We start from the raw sequence: 22,247 nt of genomic DNA on the forward strand, positions 1-22,247 counted from the left end.
TGGGTACAAAAATCAACATCTGGAAATCAATGGCATTCTTATACACCAACAATGAATTTTCAGAGAGAGAAACTAAAAAAGCAATAGCATTTACCACTGCAACTTAAAAAATAAGATACCTACGAATAAACTTAACCAAGGATATAAAAGACCTGTACTAGGAAAACTATGTGACACTGAAAAAAGAAATAGAGGAAGATTTAAACAAGTGGAAGAATATACCATGCTCATGAATTGGAAGAATTAATATCATTAAAATGTCCATACTACCCAAAGCAATTTATAAATTTAATGCATTTCCTATTAAAATACCAATAGCATATTTCACAGGCCTAGAACAAACATTTCTAAAATTTATATGGAATGAAAAAAGACCCCGAATAGCTGCAGCCATCTTTAGAAAAAAGAACAGAGTGGGAGGGGTCACTTTACCAGACTTCAAACTGTATTACAAATCCACTGTAATCAAAACGGCCTGGTATTTATATAACAACAGGCATATAGTTCAATGGAACAGAACAGAGATCCCAGAAATAGACCCATGCCATTATGGTCAATTAATACTTGACAAAGGAGGCAAGAGTATCCAATGGAGTAAAGACAGTCTCTTCAATAAGTGGTGCTGGGAAAATTGGACAGATACATGCAAAGGAATGAAACTAGACAACCAACTTGCGCCATACACAAAAATAAACTCAAAATGGATAAAAGACTTAAATGTAAGTCACGAAACCATAAAAATCCTGGAAGAAAACATAGGCAGTAAAGTCACAGGCATCTCACATAGTGGAATTTTCACTGATACATCTCTTAGGGCAAGAGAAACAAAAGAAAAAATAAACATATGGGACTACATCAAACTAAAAATCTTCTGCACAGCAAAAGAATACAGCCTCACAATACAAAGGAACCCCATGGTCTGGGAAAACATATTTGCCAAGGATGTATCTGATAAGGGGCTAATTTCCAAAGTGTACAAAGAGCTCATAGTACTCAGCAAGAGGAAGACAAACAACCCAATTAAGAAATGGGAAAAGGACTTAAACAGACACTTCTCCAAAGAGGACATACCGATGGCCAAGAGACACATGAGAAAATGCTCAATGTCGCTGATCATCAGAGAGATGCAAATTAAAACCACAATGAAGTACCACTTCACACCTGTCAGAATGGCTGCCATCAACAAATCAACAAACGACATGTGCTGGGGAGGGTGTGGAGAAAGGGGAACCGTAGTACACTGCTGGGGGGAATGCAGACTGGTGCAACCACTATGGAAAACAGTATGGAGGTTCCTCAAAAAATTAAAAATGGAGCTGCCGTTTGATCCAGTGCTTCCACTCCTAGGAATATATCCTAAGAATCCTGAAACATTCATCAGAAAGGATATATGTACCCCGATGTTCATAGCAGCACAGTTTACAATAGCTAAGATCTGGAAACAGCCCAAGTGCCCATCAGTAGATGAGTGGATAAGAAAGCTGTGGGACATTTACACCATGGAATACTACGCAGCTGTAAAGAAGAAGAATCTAGTACCCTTTGGGACAGTAGGGATGGACCTGGAGAATATTATGCTAAGTGAAATAAGCCAGGCAGTGAAAGACAAATATCACATGATCTCGCTTATACGTGGAATCTAAAGAACTTAATAAAATGATGAACAGAATAGATTCAATGATATGGAAGCATAGATGAGACTGATGAATATCAGAGGGATGGAGGAGGGCGGGTGGGTGGAGGGGGAGAGGGTAACCAAAGAACTTATATGCATATATGCACAACCCAAGGACACGGACAATGGGGGGTAGAGGAACTGGGGAGAGGAAAGGGTTGGGGAGGAACTGGTCATTGGGAAGAAAAAGGGACATCTGTAATATTTTAAACAAAAATAAAATTTTTAAAAAAAGATATAAAGTTGTTACCAACTCTATGTGGTGATAAGTATGGCTTAATAGACTGCTGATTGTTTGGATGTAATGATTGCTTAATCATGTATTGTTTACTAGTCTCAGTGAGAATTTATTAAGTTCTAGGTACTACAGCAGACCTAGGGATTCAAAGATGAATCACATTAGGCCCTGCCTTGAAGGAACTCATAGTCCAGACAGAGAGAAAAATAGTGAGAAATTATTGTTTAAAGAAATAAGTGCTATGGGGGGAGGAAAAGACTGAAATTGGAATTGTTTGAGATTATTTAATTATCTGTAGCAGCACAATCCTTTAAATAAAAATATATACATATTCCCAATATAAAATCATTTATAATATTGTCATAATCCATTTTTTCAATAGATTAAAAAGAAATGTAGCCTGGCATTGAAGACTGGTATGCAACCCCCATTGCTCAGGCTACTGAATGGGTAGGGACAACCACTGAGTGCTCTTAGGCTGTTCTTTCATAAACTCTTAAACAAAATGGAAATAAGGCTGATGGAAAATAGTTTCTAAAAAACAATAAAAATAAAAATAAATAAACAAATACAAACTGTCCAAACTAAGGTGAATTAAAAATTACTGGAATCTGAACAATATAATCATTTTCATTCTAACTTAGCATTAAAAGTAAATAAAAGCACCAACAAATTGTGGATAAAAGAACTTTAGGACAAAAGAATCTGCCAGCTTTACGCTGTTGAGTAATAAACCACATACAGTCTCCAAACACCTATTTAGAAAGGAGACATTTTGTTTTGTGACATACCAAACTAAAAAATATTTAGCAGTCTGTAAAAAACTAGGTATATTCTTTAAAATGTTGACTTTTGCTATTGTTGAACTCTGGAATGTTATTGTGGAGCAAGAGTTTATCTTGTGAGAAGGAAGCATAAAACAAAAATCAGAAAAAGTGAATTGTACTTGAACTAAATAGTCCCCTAGGAGGCAGTTATAAAAATAGACACTCTCAACTCCTTGAGACACTCCTTTTGCTACTCCGTAGGTTTTCCAGGGCAAATTTTTAACTTAAAAGGCCACTACTTCTGCTATTTAGCTTGCTCTCTAAAGTAATTTACCTCACTATCAATGTGTAAAAAAGGAAACTATTTTATAAATAATCTAACAAGCAAACAATAACCAAAAAAGCCTTCATTCTAAAACCAACAGACCTACTGTTTAGACTATGAATAACACTGGGCCAGCTTGCTGTGGTGAAAGCCTGTGAACAAGCAAAGGATACTACTGTTCCTGCATCCACCAGTAATCTCAACTCAGTGCCTCAGACTTCTGAAGAATTAGTGTCTTCATTGCCAAAGGTAACACTTGTGTGTATTCATCATAAGGCCATTTTCATAATATATTACTCATGAATGATTTATTTATTCATTTAAATAAATTAATTAAATCATTCATTCACTCATTCATTCATTCAATAAGTAGTTACTTAATACCATCCATGTGGCCAGCATTACTCCATGCACTGGGAATACTGCAGTGAATAGACAGCATCCCTGCTCTTAAGGAACCCACATGGACAAGTTAAAAGGTAAATCTCTAGCCCACATGAAGAATGTGATTAGGGGTAGAGAAATAGCATACACCTGGAAGGGGCTCCTCCCTCAGACCTGGAGCATCAGGGCAGGTTTCTGGAAAGAAGCAGAGTGTAAGGAGATGCCTGAATGATGGGTAGGAGCAGGCAGTGAAGGGTTTTCCAGGTACACAAAACAGCATATGAAGAAGCTTCAGGAGAACAGAAAGCACATGGTACTTTAGAGAAATGAAAGAAATTCAGTATAGCTAGATCACAGTAAGTGGGGAAGTCGGAGAGCGATTTAGAGAGGCAGGCAGAGACCAAGTCACAAAGGACCTTTTAAGCCACCTTAAGTAGTACAAACTTTGTCCAAAGGGCAATAAAGAGACATAGAAAGATGAGAAACAAGAGATCAGATGCAGGGTTTAGAAAGATCACCAAAGCTACAAAGAGTGAAATGAATGGCAAGAAAGGTAAACCAGGCAGGAGCCTCTTTAAAAAAACCCAATGAGTGTTACAGTGGTGTCAGGTGGGGATGAATAAAGGTGAATAGATTCCAGATATTTGCAGGAGACAGCCTTGACAAGATTTGATGTGGAGAAATCAAGAGTCAAGAAGTCAAGACTGAGCCCCAGGTCAAGCCTCTGGGCAAATGAAGGATGGTGAAGCCATTCCCTAAGATTAGAAACACAGGACAATTATGTGGGTGGTGAACATAAGAAACTCATTTCTATGGACATAAGGTAATTGTCTATGCTTAGATGTGAGACACTGTATTCACCTCCTTCCATGACCACATCAAAATTACAACTAAACTACAGAACAACCATCATTGAGAACTGCTGGAAGTCTAGCTGAACAGAAGTCCTATAGCTAAGGATATACGAAGGAGCCACATTGAGACTAGTAGAAGGGGTGGAGACATGAAGCAGGTTGGTCCCACATCCATGTATGGCAGTTAAAAATTGGGAAGGATATCTCAGCTGTGGAAGTCCTGGCTGAGGAGCACATGGTCTCAACCCCACACTAGGCTCCTCAGCCCAGGGTTCTTGTGCTAGGAAGAGAAGTCCCCATAACTTCTGGCTGTGAAAATCAGTGGAGGCTGTGGCTGAGTGAGACAGTGGGCTGCTGGAGTCTCAGTTGTTCCTCTTAAAGAGCCCAAACATGGACTCGCTCACTCTAAGATCCAGCACTGGGGTGGCAGCTTGAAAGGCACCAGAAACATACGGGAAGGAACTGAATTGTCTGGATTCAGGGTGAGGACTGGAGGGGAAGCTTTCTCCCAGAGGCACTGTTCCATTGCTGAGTCTTCCCCCTGCATGTCAAAGTAGGCACCATACTGGAGTCTCCATTGACCTGGTTAACACTGTTTTCCCTGCCCTGGTGATTCCCTGAGACCCCACCCCACCCAAATTGTAGGCTTAGCTTAGCAGCTTCCAGTGGCTTTTCCATTCAAATGGCCTATCTTGGCTCATGCTTTAGACTTTTCTAAAATCTCTCAAAAGTTCACAGACCCCAAACAAACAAGACACAGCCTCAGCAAGCCCTGTACCACTTGCTAAGCATCCCCAAACCTAGGAACAGAAGCAGCAGACCTCAGTTCACAGCTTAACCTCTCCGAGGCACTTCCAAGCACAGCTCAAGTGGCACCTATCTGTGGATCACTTTGTACCTCATACCAGGTGGCCCAGGGAAGGGCACAGTAGTAGCTGGCCATGACTTGAACCTCCCAAGGGGCCCTAAAACCAACACACTCAGTGGCCAGCATCAGACCACACCAGAGCACCACCCAGCCACCTCCACAAATGATATTCCCAAAAGGGAGACTCAGCAGGTATCAGAGCCCCACTAAAGTGAACCCTGTTCCATAGGTTGAGCCCTTGGACAAAAGCTCCTCCATTGTAATCACAAGCAGACCCATAACAAATCAGCTTAAGGGTCAATCCTCCTCATTGACATGCCAACAATAATCAAGGCTCAACTACAACAGGAAAGTATACACAACACACACAAGAGACACACATAGAGTGCCCAGCTCAGGTGACCTTAGAGACTGTGCCACTGTGTTGCATAGGACACCTACTACATAAGGCCTCTCTACCAAGACCAGGAGACATAGCAGCTCTACCTAATACATAGAAACATGTCCTGGCTGGTCTCAGTTGGCTGAGTGTCGTCCCGTGCACTGAAAGGTCACTGGTTCAATTCCTCGTCAGGGCACATGCCCAAGTTGCAGGCTCAATCCCCAGTCAGGGTGTGTGAAAGAGGCAGCAATGTTTCTCACACATTGATGTTTCTCTCTCTTTCTCTCTCCATCTCCCTTTCTCTTTCTCTAAAAATTAATAAAAACATATTTTAAAAAAGAAACAAACACAGGGAGGCAGCCAGAATGAGGAAACAAAGAAACATGTCCCAGATGAAACAACAAAACAAAACTCCAGAAAAAGAACTAAACAAAATGGAGACAAGTAATCTACCAGATGTGGGAATCAAAACACTGGTTATAAGGATCCTCAGTGAACTTAGGGGAAGAGTAGATAAATTTAGTGTGAATTTCAACAAAGAGATAGGAAACATAAAAAAGAACCAGTCAGAATGAAGAATAAAATTACTGAAATAAAGAATACATTAAATGAAATCAACAGTAGATGAGATGGAGCAGAGGACTGAATCAGAGATTTGTAGAAAAGGTAGAAGAAAACACCCAATCAGAACAGCAAAAAGAATCCAAAAAAGTGAGAATAGTTGAAAGGGCCTATGGGACAACTTCAAGCAAACCAACATTTATATCATAAGGGTAACAGAAGGAGAAGAGGGAGAGCAAGGAATTGAAAACCTTTTGAAGAAATAATGATAGAAAACTTTCCTAACATGGTGAAGGAAATAGACATACAAGCCCAGAAAGTGCAGAGAATCCCAAACAAAATGAACCCAAAGACACGACATAATCAAAATGCCAAAGGTTAAAGACAAAGAGAGAATCTTAAAAGCAGCAAGAGAAAAACAGTTAGTTATCTACAAGGGAGTTCCCATAAGACCGTCAGCTTATTTCTCAACAGAAACTTTGCAAACCAGAAAGGATTGGCATGAATTATCCATAGTGATGAAAAACATGGACCTACAACCAAGATCATTGTATTTAACAAGGCTATCATTTAAATTTAAAGGAGAGATCAAAAACTTCTCAGATAAGAAAAAGCTAAAGGAGTTAATCACCACCAAACCAATATTATAAGAAATGCTAAATGGACTTTTTGAATAATAATAATAATAATGATTAAAAATGGCTATAATTACATATCTATCAACAATTACTTTAAATGTAAATGGATTAAATGCTCCTGCTCCAATCAAAAGACAAAGGGTGGCTGAATAGATAAAAAATAAGACCTTTACATATACTGTCTACAAGAGACTCATTGCAGATTGAAAGACACACAGACTCAAAGTAAAGAGATGGAAAAGTATTTCATGGAATGGAAACCAAACAAAGCTTGCATGGATAAAGAAATGGTACATATATACAATGAAATATGACTCAGCCATAAAAGAAAATGAAATCTTGCCATCTGAAACAATGTGGATGGACCTAGAAGGTATCATGCTGAGTGAAGTAAGTTAGACAGAGAAAGACAAATGCCATATGATTTCACTTATGTGTAGAATCTAAAAGACAAAATAAACAAACAAAACAGAAACAAACTCTGAGGTACAAAGAACATTTTGATGGTTGCAAGATGGGAAGGGGGTTGGAGGGATGGAAGAAAAAGGGAAAGGGGTTGAGAAGTACAGATTGGTAGTTACAGAATGGGGATGTAAAGTACAACACAGGGAATATAGTCAATAATATTTTAATAACTATATATGGCATCAGATGGGTACTAGATTTATTGGGATGATTACTTTATAACTACATGTCTAATCACTGTTATACATCTGAAACTAATATAATATTGTATGTCAAGTGTAATTGAAAAATAAAAAAATATATTTTAAAATGTTATAACAATGCTATCAAGTTATTGGGCCACAAACCTAGGGGTTTGTTTTGAGATTCTCTTTGTCCATATAGCTGGTAAAATCAGTCATTCTGGGGAGAAGCTATCGTTCTCTGATTTGTTTTGGGATGTGGAAATTAGACCATCTCAGTTCACAAAGTGCCAAGATGAAGGTATGGGCCTACAGCACAAAGGGACAGGGAGCTGTTTCAGCCAGCTTGCTCCCAAACCTTAGAGTTACTAACTAGGCATGATCCTCATGTTTTCACACAATCTAGTCTATGTCAGCAAGGGTAAGGTTTCACACTGGAGTTACGATCCAGATCCAAGATAGGGATAAAGTGTTTCCTGGTCCAGTGTTGTCATTGCATGTGCATGTGATTTTCATTTGGGAAAAGGGGAATTATGAAGGAGGTGCTGTTGGGATAAGATTCATGATTTTGGCTGTTGCCTTTATTCAGTTTATTTCCTTCTAAAGACATGAGTCATGCCAAGGTCACAGAGAGTACTTGATAATATGGCATACATCCTGGTTTGTCCCAGGTCATCCTGCCTTACACCATTTTCCCCAGTATCCTGCCCAGTTTACAAAATGACACCCGCCCTCCCTCCCCAAATATTTCTGTTTGGAAATGTTATATGATCAAACATTTAGGACTAAAGCCCAGGGCCTATAACTTTTAAACCAATGCCTTTTCTGCTTCTCTGGGCTATTGCTTATTTGTTTGTATGCAATTTTCAGGCCTCTGCAGCAAAAACTTATCACCACTGCTCAAAGCACATGACATTACTGTAGGGACAGGATTAACATCTCCATTATCAAATTATTAAAAAGATGATCAGTAAAAAGGTATACCTCAATACAATTTGCTCAAATAAAAATCAAAACAGGTAAAATTTTTGTATTCCATTGGTATTTAAAATCTTAACCATGTCTTCTAACATTTGAGATATTTTTATGATCCCGATTTCCTGTAAATTTTATTTTGATTTGGTAATATTTGCAGATTTTATAGTCTAATGCCTTCCTTTGCAAGTTTCTCTCCCACGACATTGTGTACCTAAAGTTCATTTTGGAAGCCACATCAAAGATCTCAAAATGTGTCACCTGCAATTTAGTTAATGTTTTCTTTAACCCCCCCTCCCCTTTGTTGGGTAATAAGGAACTTTGATACTGAAAATGGTTAATCTAAGTGCATTTTATTAGGGGCATGTTAAGGTTGGGCACTCAATGGAGAAGTGTTTCACACTCACAGATATTTCAAAGCTCTTGGAAAGATCCACTCTGAATGAAGGTAGACAAGGAAAGAACACTTGGGATAAACAGAATTGTGCTACAAGGACCAACAATACAGGAAATAGTGGAATAATATTGTTCCCTAAAAAGACCTTTGAATCTCAAAGTTCTTAGGTCCCATATTTGTAGACTGTCATCATCCAGAGCCTTGAACTTAAACTCAAGTTTAATGAAATAGAGCAATTTATGTTCCCCCTTATCTTAATATAATGCCTATATTTCAAAAATTGTAAGTTTAGCCCGGCCGGGAGTGGCTCAGCAGTTGAGCATCGACCTGGGATCCAGGCGATCGGGGTTCGATTCCCTGTCAGGGCACATGCCCCGGTTGCGGGCTTGATCAATGACTCTCTCATCATTGATGTTTCTATCTCTCTCTCCCTCTCCTTTCCTCTCTCTGAAATCAATAAAGATATATTAAAAAAAATTGTAAGTTTAGTTAGGGTATTTTGTTAAAGGAACCAAGCATTTCACTCCAGCTCTCTTCCTCACCCCAAATTCCTGTGTATAATACTTTCAAATATAATAAACTACCTATTGGATAAATACAGTGTGTTATTTAAGAATTTTGATTCTGTTTTAACCCATACATGTCCTATATGGTGCCTTAATGACCTCAAGGAATGTATACCTTATGTAGGTCATGTGGCATTGTGCCTAGAAGCACTCATAGCCAACACATTCCCTAAAGGCAGTTGACTCCTGGTGGCTTCCAGAGAAGACTGTAGTCATCTGCAAGTGCTCTAGAATGATCATCATCTTTATGTGTTAAAACCATGCTTCCTGGAGAAATACATCATGTCAAAGCAAAGCTTCCTCCTTCTGCTGGGTACGCTTCAAAACCCAGTCAGGGAGTAGATGAGAAGGTGTAGAGAGATTCTTTGTATCAGGAATAATCCTGGTGTGCCGTAGGTGCCTGGGTCTCTCCCAGTTCATGTCTCATTGATGCACATTGGTGGGGAAGGCCAAAGAAATGCTCCCTCTGGGGCCTGATAGATGGAGACTAAACACTGAGGAAAGAAGGAGGTCTAATCCATACTGGGTGCTCCAGGAATATTAGAGTTCTTCGATGTCAAGTTGTATACACACACACATACACAGGGTGTAAAATTATCTCAGCTATGACAACCACTCTTGTGTGTGTATGAACTACCTCTTTATAATATGTTAGTTAGCACCCTTACCTCATCTACAACTTTCCATATTTCTTGATCATTCCACTGTTCGTAGGGATCCAAGTTTTTTCTAAATGTTCCAGAGAAGATAAATACTTTCTACAGCAATAAGGAAAAAAAGAGGAAAGCATGAATAACATAAATATATTTTTTTTCCCAAATTTTATTGTGAAATAGTTCAAGCAGAAAAAGTATTGTAAAATAATATAACACCCACCCATGTACTTACCATCTAATTTTCTTAAATTTAAAAAATTTTATATTTGCTTTGTATCTTTTTTAAGAAATAAAATATATCTACAGTTGAAGCCCCTTATGAACATGTTTCTTATCCCAATGTCCTTAGGATAAAGAAATTAAGATCACTGTAAATAGTGGGAAATTAAATTTTTTATTCCTAGTAATATTTCTTATTACAAGCAAGTATAATACTAAATTAATAGTTAAAAATTATAAGATTATGAGTTGCAAAGGTTTGAACAAATTTTTAGTTTTTATTAATGTATTTTCCTTGAATTTCTATTACAAACCTAGTTTCCTAAGGGATTTTAAAATTAAATTACAGACACTTATTTAAACACATGTTTATCTGGTCTGTAAACCAAGGCACACCTCTACTTCCAAAACCAGACAGGCACAGGAGAATTCACTTAGGAATCAGTGAAAGAGCAGAAATCAAATATTTGTTTAACCGAATGCATGCTACAGAGGGAAGGCGGAGGCAGGTTGAGATTGATCTTGCTGAAGTAACACAATGACAATCTAACTCCCTGCAAGGAGTACTGCTCAGCTATCACCCTGTGATACTCTACTTGCCACATTACTGTCAACTTAGGTAGACCTATACGATTAAAAGGTGTTTTAAAAGAAATTTACTATCTCATTGGGAAATGCTGATACAACAATAATATTCAATTCTCTCTTTGTGCCTATGAGCGAACTGAAAAATATTTTTGATATTAACGTTCAGAATAATTTTTTTCTTTGTCCTTTTGGTTTTGCCTTTGGTTAGTAACATCCAGAAAGAAGTAAGAACTGAATTTCTTAAAGGCTTAGTTTTCACAAATTGCTTTAGACAGAGAATCCTCAGTGTCAATTGGATCTGTAAGGAACTGCACAAGGCAAGATGCCTACAGATTAATGGTATCTGTGCCTCTCAGGCAAAACACGAGTATCCTCATGATGGCGGCCACAGACAAGGAGAAATACATCAGAGATCTCAATCCTCAGGGCAAAATCTATGGCCTAAAGAATAAAGGTGTTGCTGGATATCTCAGGAATCCTCTAGAGCCCCAACAAGAAGCCTTGTCTGCTATTACTTAACTTCCTGAGGGATATGTATATTGCTTTACAGAAGTGGATGTGAGTTGACTAGATGACTCATCAGATGACAAGATGTATGGTAAGTATATCTGTGCATTCTCCTCTAAGCTTCCAAGTAAATGAAAGCAATGTCTAAATAAGCTAAACAGAGCAAAGGGAATTATCAGAGAATTCTGATAAACTGAGGAGAATTGAAGAGGACGTGGCTCTGAGAACTTGAGTCAATTCATTATTTTAAAAAATTGGGCTTATTTGGTATCTAAAGTTCAAAGACTTGCCAGTGGAATTTTGCCATTTACTATTATTTATTTATTTATTTACTTATTTATTTATTTATTTTTATTTAAAATATTACAAATGTCCCTTTATCTCCCCAATGACCCATTCTACCCCATCCCACCCCCTTCCCCAGTCCCTCTTCCCACCATTGTCCATGTCCTTGGGTTGTGCATATATGCACATAGATTCTTTGGTTACTCTCTTCCCCTCCACCCACCCATCCTCCTCCATCCCTCTGACATTCATCAGTCTCATCTATGCTTCCATGTCATCGAATCTATTCTGTTCATCAGTTTATGAAGTTCTTTAGATTCCACATATAAGTGAGATCATGTGGAGAAAGGGGAACTCTAGTACACTGCTGGTGGGAATGTAGCGTGGTGCAACCACTATGGAAAAAAGTATGGAGGTTCCTCAAAAAATAAAAATGAAGCTGCCTTTTGACCCAGTGATCCTACTTCTAGGAATATGTCCTAAGAATCCTGAAACACTAATCAGAAAGAATATATGCACCCCTATGTTTATAACAGCACAGTTTACAATAGTTAAGATCTGGAAACAGCCCAAGTGCCCATCAGTAGATGAGTGGATAAAAAAGCTGTGGGACATACACATCATGGAATACTATGCAGTAAAGAAGAAGGTTCTTGTACCCTTTGGGACAGTATGGATGGACCTGGAGAAAATTATGCTAAGTGAAATAAGTGAGGAAGAGAAAGCCATTTACTATTTTTTACATTTTTCTTTTAATATTGTAGTTCTTTATATCAAAGGTTTCTAGCTTTACTGAGAGGGATGGGAAATAACAACTGTGGAGGTTTACTAAGCATCAGACAGTGTATATGTGCTTCAGAAAAGTTATCTCCACTGGGAACTAAGTGGCTGGAAAACAGAGCTCTTGCTTACGGCAGGTTTACCACATCCCAGGTAAGGCTCTTGACTTGCGGTATCTCTTTATCTTCATATCAGCCTAATGAAATAGATGCTATTATTGCACATGAAGGTATCACAGCAGGGAAAATTTAAGTGACTTTCCCAAAGTCACTTAGCTAGCAGGACCCAAGGGTGTTTGTCTTCAAACCTGTGCTCCTTGCCACCATAGCAAAATGCCTCAAGTCCTACGTGGACCAATTTTTCCTCTAATCTGGAGCTCAGGAAAGATTAAGGGCTGGGTAGGATCAGCCCTACGGGTCTATAAAGATCCCAACAGCACTCAGTAGCATAGTATTGATTACAGCACTGCTATCCATCCACTGGCCACAGCTCAGGTCCTGCACTGTCAATGGAGAGGTTAGCTTCCTCTTCTCATGCAGGATCTGAGTTGAAGGGTTCTATATTGGCTACAGTGTCTTTGTAAGTTTTAAGAGGACTTACATATCCAATGGAACAATACAATATAAATTTTATTGCAGACAAATGGAATAGTGCCATTACTCTGGATGACCGTGGGTGGAGGCAAAAGGTATCAGAACATCAAACCAGACACAGAAATTATTCAAGGAAATGCGGTTTGCAAAGATGGTATAGTAATATAATTCTGGCCTAGTAGATATATCTATGAATAAGAATCCAAGCTCTTTGAGCCTCAGGGTTCTCACTGTAAAATGGAAAATGCCATCTTTTTTCTCAAATCTACTCTACCTCTAGGCTTTCCATTTCAATACATGGCACCTTCATTTCCTCAGTGCAGAAACTTGGGAGTCATTCATGACTTATCTTTCTCCCTAATCTTCCCAAAATGGAATCAATCATCAGACCTGTGAATTGTTTTCCCAAAATATGTCTCAAATCCATTGATTTTCTATCTCTACTGCTACTGCATAGTTTGAGCCATCAATACTTCTCTCTGGAACACTACAAGAACCTCCTAATTAATCTCTTTCCTTTCACTCTTGCTACCCTTCCAGTCCAATTTCATTTAGTGACCAAAGCAGTCCCTACAAGTATAAATTGGATTATGTCATCAACCTTTTGAAAAACATTCAGTGGCTTTCCATTGCACTCAAGGAAAATGTAAAATCCTTAAGATGGTCGACAGACCCTACATGATTTAGCCCCTTCTACTCCTTCTGGCCCATTTAGTGTTCTCCATGCCCCCCGGCCTTTCACTCTAGCCACATGGCTTTATTTTATTTCCTCAGATTCTTCACACATTCTATACTCCCAACCTATGAATCTCATCTCCTACTATCTTCCCATGGCCAACTACATCCTTCAAGTCTCAAACCAGATGTCACTTCCTCTAACTGGCATCTTTCAAATCATCAAAATCAAACAATGTCCCTCGAGGTGTGATCTCATAATAACTGTACTTTACAGCTTATAGTATTAAAATGTTTATGAATTTGTGATAATTTTTGTAGTGATCATCTCTTCTTCACCACAACTTTGCTGTGTACCCTGTCATTAACTCACAGGCTTTGTACATAGTATATGCTCAATAAATGTTTCCTGAATAAATAAATGGGCTGATTTAAAGATAAAAAGTAAAAATATAAAAACATAGAATTCTGCTATTGCTTTTATTCCTTTGGCAAGAATAACTACTATAACCAATAGTCTTGAAAGAAATAATACTAACAATCCATTAAAACCATTTCTATATATAATTGCTTGGGAAATAGTATGCCTAACTTTTTCTAATGACTTAATCATTTACATGTAATATTTGTCAAATGTTTAGTACTGTATATTAATTAATTTTATTTCAAATTGATATATATATACAAAATTATAAAGGAAGGAAGCTGCTTATTGAAATTAGACACCCAAAAGTTTAGATGTAGTGGATTTAATACAATTCAGAAATTCTGTAAGTCTTTTGTATACAGTTTATTGACTAGCATTAAAGTAATGTTTTAATTTTAAAGAAAAATTAACTGAATGAACTGTTCAGTTCAAATTCAATTTCATACAACTATTCAAACATTTCATTCATGTCTTACAAATATTACAAATAGTATCTGGCACGCTCTTGTTTCCAGGGTGCCAGTAGCTGTTTTAGTTCTGTTTTCCTTTTAATTTATTTTCATTGTTGAAAGTATTACAGATGTACCCTTTTTCCCCATTAATCCTCTCCACCCCAGATCCGCCACCCCCACAGGCCTTCACTACTGTCTGTGTCCCTGGTAGGCCAACAGCAACTTATGAAATTGAAGCAGCAATAAAAAAAACTCCCAAAAAACAAAAGCCCTGGTCCGGACAGCCTCACAGGGGAGCTTTCTAATTCTTTAAGTTGTAAGGTGAGATAGTTTACTAAAAATTTTTCTTGATTTTTGAGGTAGGCCTGTAGTGCTATGAGTTTCCCCTCTCAGGACGGCTTTCGCTCTGTCCGATAGATTTGGGGTTGTTGTGTGTTCATTTTCATTTGTTTCCAGGATGTTTTTGCCTTCTTTCTTGATCTCATTGGTAACTCATTCATTGTTTAATAACATGCTATTTAGCTTCTATGTGTTTGAATGTTTTTGAGTGTTTTTACCATAGTTGATTTCTAGTTTCATGCCATTGTGATCCAAGAAGATGCTTGATATGATTTCAATCTTCTTGAACTTATAGAGACTTGTTTTGTGTCCTAACATGTAGGTCTATCTTTGAGAATGACCCATGTGCACTTGAGAAGAATGTATATTCTGCTCCTTTGGGATGAAATATTTTGTAAATGTCAATTAAATACATCTGATCTAGTGTGTCATTTAGGGTCACTGTTTCCTTGTTGACTTTTTTTTTGGTCTGGAAGAATTATCCAGTGAAGTTGAACTATCCAGTTTAAGTCCCCTACTATAACTGTATTGCTGTTGATCTCTCCCTTAAAGTCCTCCAGAAGTTTTATATATATTTAGGTGCTCCTATATTTGTGCATACATGGTTACTCCTCTTGCTGGATCTATCCCTTTAGTATTATGTAGTGACTTTTCTTGTCTCTTGTTATGGCCTTCATTTTGAAGTTATTCTGTCAGAAATGAGTATTGCTACCTCAGGTTTTGTGTTTTTTTTTCATTTCCATTTGAATGGAAAAACTTTCTTTTCTGTCCCTTCACTCTCATACTGTGTGAGTCTTTTGTTCTGAGGTGGGTTTCTTATAGACAGCATATATTTGAGCCATGTTTTCTAATTCATTCAGCTACCTTATGACGTTTGATTGGAGTATTTAATTCATTTACATTTAAGGGTATTATTGATAGGTACTTATTTATTGCCATTTTAATTCTTTATGCCCATATTTCTCTCTCTATTTCTTATTATTATAGCAGCCCCTTTAACATTTCTTGCAGTGCTAGTTTGGTGGTGATAAATTCCTTTAGCCTTTTTTGTCTGGGAAGCTTTTATTTCACCATCTATTTTGAATGATAACCTTGCTGGATAGAGTAGTCTTGGTTTCAGATCCTTGTTTTTCCTTACCTTGAATACTTCATGCTATTCCCTTCCAGTTTGTAGTCTCTGATGAGAAATCAGCTGACAGCCTTATGGGAGCTCCTTTGTAGGTAGCAGATTGCTTTTCTCTTGCTGCCTTTAAGATTCTTTCTTTGTCTTTGATTTTTGGTATTTTAATTATGATGTGTATGGGCATGTAGTTCTTTGGGTTCTTCTTGCTTGGGACACTCTGTGCCTCCTGAACTTGTATGACTTTGTCCTTTACCAGGTTAGGAAAGTTTTCTGCCATTAGTTCTTTAAACAGGTTCTCTATCTCTTGCTCACTTTCTTCACCTTCTGGTACATCTATGATGTAAAGATTGTTACGTTTCAGATTGTCCCACAGCTCCCTTAAACTGTCCTGTTTTCTAATTGTTTTTTTCCTTTTGGTTCTCTGATTGAGTGATTTTTTTCTACCCTGTCTTCTATTTCACTGATCTGATTCTCAGCCTCCTGTAACCTGCTGTTTATTCCTTCCAATGTATTTTTTACTTTTGCTATGTTATTCTTAATTTCCTTCATAGTTTCCATACTTTTTCTCATGCTGTTAAGCATTCTTACAATCATTATTCTGAACTCTGTATCTGATAGGGTTGCTTATCTCCATTTCATTTATCTCTTTTTTTAGAGAATTCTCTTGTCCTTTCATTTGGAGCTTGTGTTTTTGTCTCCCCCTTTTTAAAAAGCTACTTGTTTGGGTTTGTTTTTATGTATTTGGTAAACCTGCTAGGACTCCCAGTCTTTCTGGATGGTCTCTGGTGCAGGACAGTGTCAGACACTGTTTGTGATTGGCCTTGAGTACCCTGTTTAGACCTCTCAGTTATCTACAGCTTGTGGCTCTCTCTGCTGGGTCTGGGTACATTTAGAAAGGACCAAGATGTGCACCAAGATCTAATGTTTCTAGCCCCACATCCAGAAACAGATCAAGCAAATACTCAAATCATCCAGAGATCTACCTTTACCTTCAGGCTGATTGTTAGTCTCTTAATGAGCCTCGGGCTGTAGACCACAGCGAGGCATAAACTGCACAGGAGGGGGCAAGAGGTTTTCCAGCAGGGTGGGGCAATTGCCTCACCTCCAAGGCATAAGCTGCATGGATAGTAAAGTTCTGCCTGAGAAAGATGTCCTCTGCACTTGGGGGAATGACTCAGAACAGGAATCCAAGCTCTATACCCAGAGCCCTCAACCGTGGATTCTCCTCACACAGCTTCGGTCCACTCTGCCCTCCCTCTGCTGGAGCCCAAGGTGAGTAGCTGCACATGAAATTTTGTGTGGTGGCTCTTTAAGAGGGTGCCTGCATTTCCACGTGCCTCTTCCTGGCCAACAGAAACCCTGTTGCTTTTCACAGCCAGATGTTATGTGTGTACCTTTCTCAGTTCTGGTTCTCTGGGCTGGAGAGCCCAGCTTGGGGTTTAGACCCTGAAGTCCTCAGTGGGAACCCCTCCACAGCTGAGATATCCCTCCAGACCTTCAGCTGGTGCCTGTGGGAGCCCAGGCAGTCCTCTCGTGCCTCTGCACTTCCTACCAGTTTCTGTGCGGTCTCCACTTTAGGTCCTGGGTTATGAGGGTGCTCTCCAGCTAGTCTTCAGTTGATTAGTCAGGATGGTTTTTCCATAATTTAGTTGTAATTCTAGTTTGGTCCTGGGAGAGAGTCAGTGTAACTTCTACTTAATCCCCCACCATCTTGGAATCTCCTTAGTTCTGTTTTCTAAACTGTGTGAAGTTTCCACAAATTTATCTCTAAAGCTGAGAGGTCTTTGGAGGTCCCCTACATCCTTTTCCCTGACTTACAAATGAAATAGCCAAGACCCTGAGAAGTTAAGTGGCTTGGCCAAGGTGACACAGCCAGACTGATTGTACAGCAAAAAATATACCTGAAATTATAAATCACAATGATCTTCTATCTACCTTTTAAGAAACTGTTTACCGATAGAAAAATTAAGATATGCAAATATTTGATATTTATTTAATGTCATGTATATATGGTATAAAGAACAATTCTTGGGACACAAGGAGAAAAATAAAGAGAGCACCATTGTTCATTGCCTGACTGATCTCCTTCCTGAAGCTGACTCTTCAGCTCAGTGGAGTGCTCAAAGTTGTAAATATATCACTGCAATAGACAGTATGCTTTAGCCTTGTATATCAAGTGAAAAACAAAAAAGCAATTTGAATGATGTGATAACTGAACATAGAATAAATAAATTAAATGAGACAGAGAAATGACTCCTATCCTTAAAGATATAGTGCTCTTTTTGAAAAAGATTTTTTATTGATTTTTAGAGAGAGGGAGACATTGAGGTAAGAGTGAAATGTCAATTGGCTGTCTCTTGCATGCCCCATACCAGGGATAAAGCTTGCAACCTGGGCATGTGCCCTGACTGGGAATAGAGCTGGCAGCCTTTCAGTGTATGGGACGATACCCAACCAATGAGCCACACTGGCCAGGGCAAGGATATAGTGCTTTTTTGTTTTGGCTCAGAATATATACAGGGTGGGACAAAAGTAGGCTTACAGTTGTGAGTATGCAAAACACAGAGCTTATTCTTGTATTATTATTTATTATTACATTATTTTCCACACGAAGTTATAAACACACATACATATATGTATAATATTAATATGTATATATATTTATATCATGTTTAGTTCTTTTAAAATGTTGCCCAAATGCTTATAAGTATCACAGTGACTAAAATTTTATAAGTTGAATCTGTGAAATAGAAATCCATCCAATTTGAACAAATCAAGAATGTGAGATTGAATTATAGAATTTTAAAAATAAATGTTGCTTTGCTTTTATGAACATCCATTAACAAGAAGAGTGAATAAATTATTTGTTAGTAAAAAATGTTTAATATTTATAGCAAATAGACAATAATTTCATAAGGTTAATATATATACAATTTATTTGTATGTAAATGATTACATTTAAGATGTTCAAATTATTGCTTCCTGTAAAGTCATTTAATGCTTTAAAACCTGTTATAAACAACTTTTTAGTGTATACTTTTTCAGAGTCAGTATAAATAATATTTTCTTGGTCTGACCAAATTATCAAAGACATCAAATTTTTAGGCTTAGAAGTATTAAGATAATCTTAGTTATATGGCATTAATAACAATACTAGGTGTTTTTTTCTTCTCCCTTGAATTTGGGACTCCAATCCCATTGTCCTCCTCATTAATTTTACTACAGTTTAGCTGGAGAGTTTCTTAGCCCATTTCCCTGCTCCTGATTCTGCCTCTCTGAAGTCCATCATCCACACTCTGCCAGCAGCAGCATACCTTTCTAACACCCTTTCACCATCTCTTCCTAGCTCAAAAGAGTCAACCCATTCCTTATCTGTCAAGTCTTTCCCTTATTCTCCAAATACTCTGTAACACATGGCTTCCTCTGCCTTTTGATCCCCAACTTTTTCTAATTCGTATCTCTGTATTTGTTCATAATGTCTCTGCTGGGATCCTGGAATATCTTCTCTATAACTCCCTGCCCTAAACCTTTCTAAAACCTATAAGCTTTGTGGCCCACCTTAATTATCACCTTCTCTGTGAAACCATCCATACGTATTTGTTAATTCCTACAGCATATACCTCCAATTCAATACAAAGATGAAGAGAACATGACCCCATGTCCTTAAGGAACTACGTATGATAACATCACCACAACCCAGTGTATTGTATTTACTACATACCAGGGAGTAGATTATTTTACTTTTTTATTTCTAATCCTCACCCAAGGATATTTTTTCCATTGCTTTTCAGAAAGTGGAAGGGAAAGAGAGCTAGAGAGAGAAACATCGATGTGAGAAAGATACATGGATTGGTTGCCCCTCCCATGCACCTCAACAGGGGCCAAGAATCGAGCCTGCAACTGAGGTATGTGACCTTGGCTTGAATCGAACCTGGGACCCTTCAGCCTGCGAACCGATACTCTAACCACTGAGCCAAACCAGCTAGTGCATATTTTACTTATCATTTTACTTATTTAATCCTCACAAAAACCCAATGAAGGAGTTACTACCAGTATACCCATTTTATAGACAAAGAAACTGAGGCTCAGAGAAATGAAATAACTTGTCAAAGATTACACAGCTAGTAAAGTTCAGATAATAATAGAACCACAGTCTCTTGTAAAAGAGATCAAACATTTAGTGACTAACCACAAAACAATGTATATTGAATTCTTACTATGCAAGCTATTGTGTCATGTGCTATATTAAAAGATAGAATAATTAGTAAGGTAAAAAATCTGTTTTATTTAGCATTTCTGCCAGTCTTTTCTGATTGGTGATAATTTTGTGCTTAAATACTGCTTCCTAAACTAAAATGTCTGCAAAGTGTTTACAATACTGAGTGAAAATTAAACAAATACGCAGATAATCCTAATACAAGACATAGAGAAGTGCCAGGAGAGACCCATAGACACAGTTCTAGATCCCATCTGGAACTGACATATGGGACTGGAGACTTGGAGTTAGATTCAGGCTTAATGGGGGGAAGAAAGTGAGTTAGAAAAGATGACCTGACAGAGTTTAATATTTGTGATGGCAAAATGACTATGGTGAAGAAAGATTGCCTCAGACAGAGGAGGTGCATGAACAGAGGAAATGAGAGAGAAAAGTCAAGTATCTTTCATGGAAAGGCAAATCCAGATGGAATGAAACATAAAAGTGCCTAGGTATGAAGAGTGGTGGACCTGTCTGGAAAGGCTGGGTTGAGACCTGTCAGGAACCTAACCACAAATGGAAGAATTTGGACCTATTCAGTGAAGGGAGAAGTTCCCTAAAAGGCAAATCACACAACTGGACTGTTGCCTTAAAAAGCTTAATTTGTGTGCAACTTATGATGGAGAAATGCAAACAAGATGAGAAAAACACAGCAGTGAAAGCAAAAAAGAAGGAAGGATACAGTAACGTGGAGGGGCTGGATTCTCTCTCATAATTGCTCATAGCACTCCCTGACTAGCCCATGTCTTGACCCATGACTATATTTAATTACCTATGTTTAATTTATCATTTTTGTTTCTTCCTTTGATCCCTGACTTATGGCAATGAATATACTTTTGAGCTTCTGACTGGAGGCTCATAGGTTGAATTAGGAGCTCAATACCACTAATATAACTATTGAGTCTATAGTACTTACTATACTTTAAGCATGTAGAAGGAGTTTAATAACTATTAAATTGTGAATTATTGTTAAACTGAATGAGAACTGCTGGGCTCCCAACTTCATTTTTCAGATCTATAGATACATGTTTTGGTCCTAACTAATATCCCTCACAACAAAAGAGTTCCAACTTTGTAGTGCAAGTCATGTGTGGGCATGGATTAGTTTCGGAGCAAAGTCTCATTGCAAAAAGAGGCCTGTCATTCCTTCAGAATAACTTTGCAGCCTTTCAAACTTGTAATTGAAGCTTTGAAAGTACATTTTAAAATTATTTTTCTGTTTTCCATGAATTAAGTGCTTAACAAGGCTTAAGGCTAATGAACAATTTTAAGTCTCGGTGTTCAAATAATTGCCTTAGCCCATTGGGCTCTGACTCTAGGCTTCACTGTCACCTCTCCATGCCCTCAGAGCCCACAGGTAAAGTAGAACAAATTAAAGAAGGTTCCACCTCGAAATGTACACAATACCGTTTCCTGGGCTGGTGCATTCTCTAAGATTACTTTCTAGCTACAGGAGGGAAGAACAGAAATAAAACAAAACACAATTGCAAGAACTTGCCAAAACTAATGACATCTTGTGATTCTACAGCTGGTATCTCAGAATGACTGAAGGAAAGGAAAAGTTTCTTTTTCAAAATTCCTGTTTCATATGTCTGAAAACAAGTGACTAATTGACCCAGAGATCTCTGATGTTTCAGTGTCAGAGATCTTGGAGGGGAAGTATGCTCTTGCAAATTCAGAAAGATGAAGAGAAGAAAAAGACAGAAAAGCAAAAAAAAAGGTTCTTGTAGAATTTTAAATTCCTTCTTTTTGTTTTTTAAGGTCAAACTCCAGGAAAGGAAAAAAAATACATAATTTGAACTTTCAGTAAAAGTATCTCTTGGTTTGGATGTTTAAAAGGTATGAAGAGTTTGCCCTCTTTCTCTCTTTCTTGGGTATTCACTTCATGTTCTCAAGATGTCAGTGCAGAAGAATCAGTACATTCTGTCTATAGACATCTTTGTGACATTCAGAGACAGTCCCAGAAACCAGAATCATAAACATGTACAATCAGAAGCATTTCCACTAACATAATCACACATTTTAAAAGGCATATCTCAAAGTATTTCTTGTTTAGTTTATAAAAAGCTTG

General features: G+C 37.9%; 1 protein-coding gene across 1 annotated transcript in view; it reads right to left on the bottom strand.

Moving 5' to 3' along the window:
- CFTR (CF transmembrane conductance regulator) overlaps positions 1-22,247 on the bottom strand; it is a 226,552-nt gene that overhangs the window by 14,909 nt on the left and 189,396 nt on the right. The window contains exon 24 of the mRNA XM_081147741.1: positions 9,946-10,035. Coding sequence (XP_081003867.1) covers positions 9,946-10,035 — 90 coding nt within the window. The remainder of the gene's footprint in view (positions 1-9,945; positions 10,036-22,247) is intronic.

This window comes from Miniopterus schreibersii (assembly GCF_964146895.1).
Source record: "Miniopterus schreibersii genome assembly, chromosome: 9".
Classification (NCBI taxonomy): domain Eukaryota; kingdom Metazoa; phylum Chordata; class Mammalia; order Chiroptera; family Miniopteridae; genus Miniopterus; species Miniopterus schreibersii.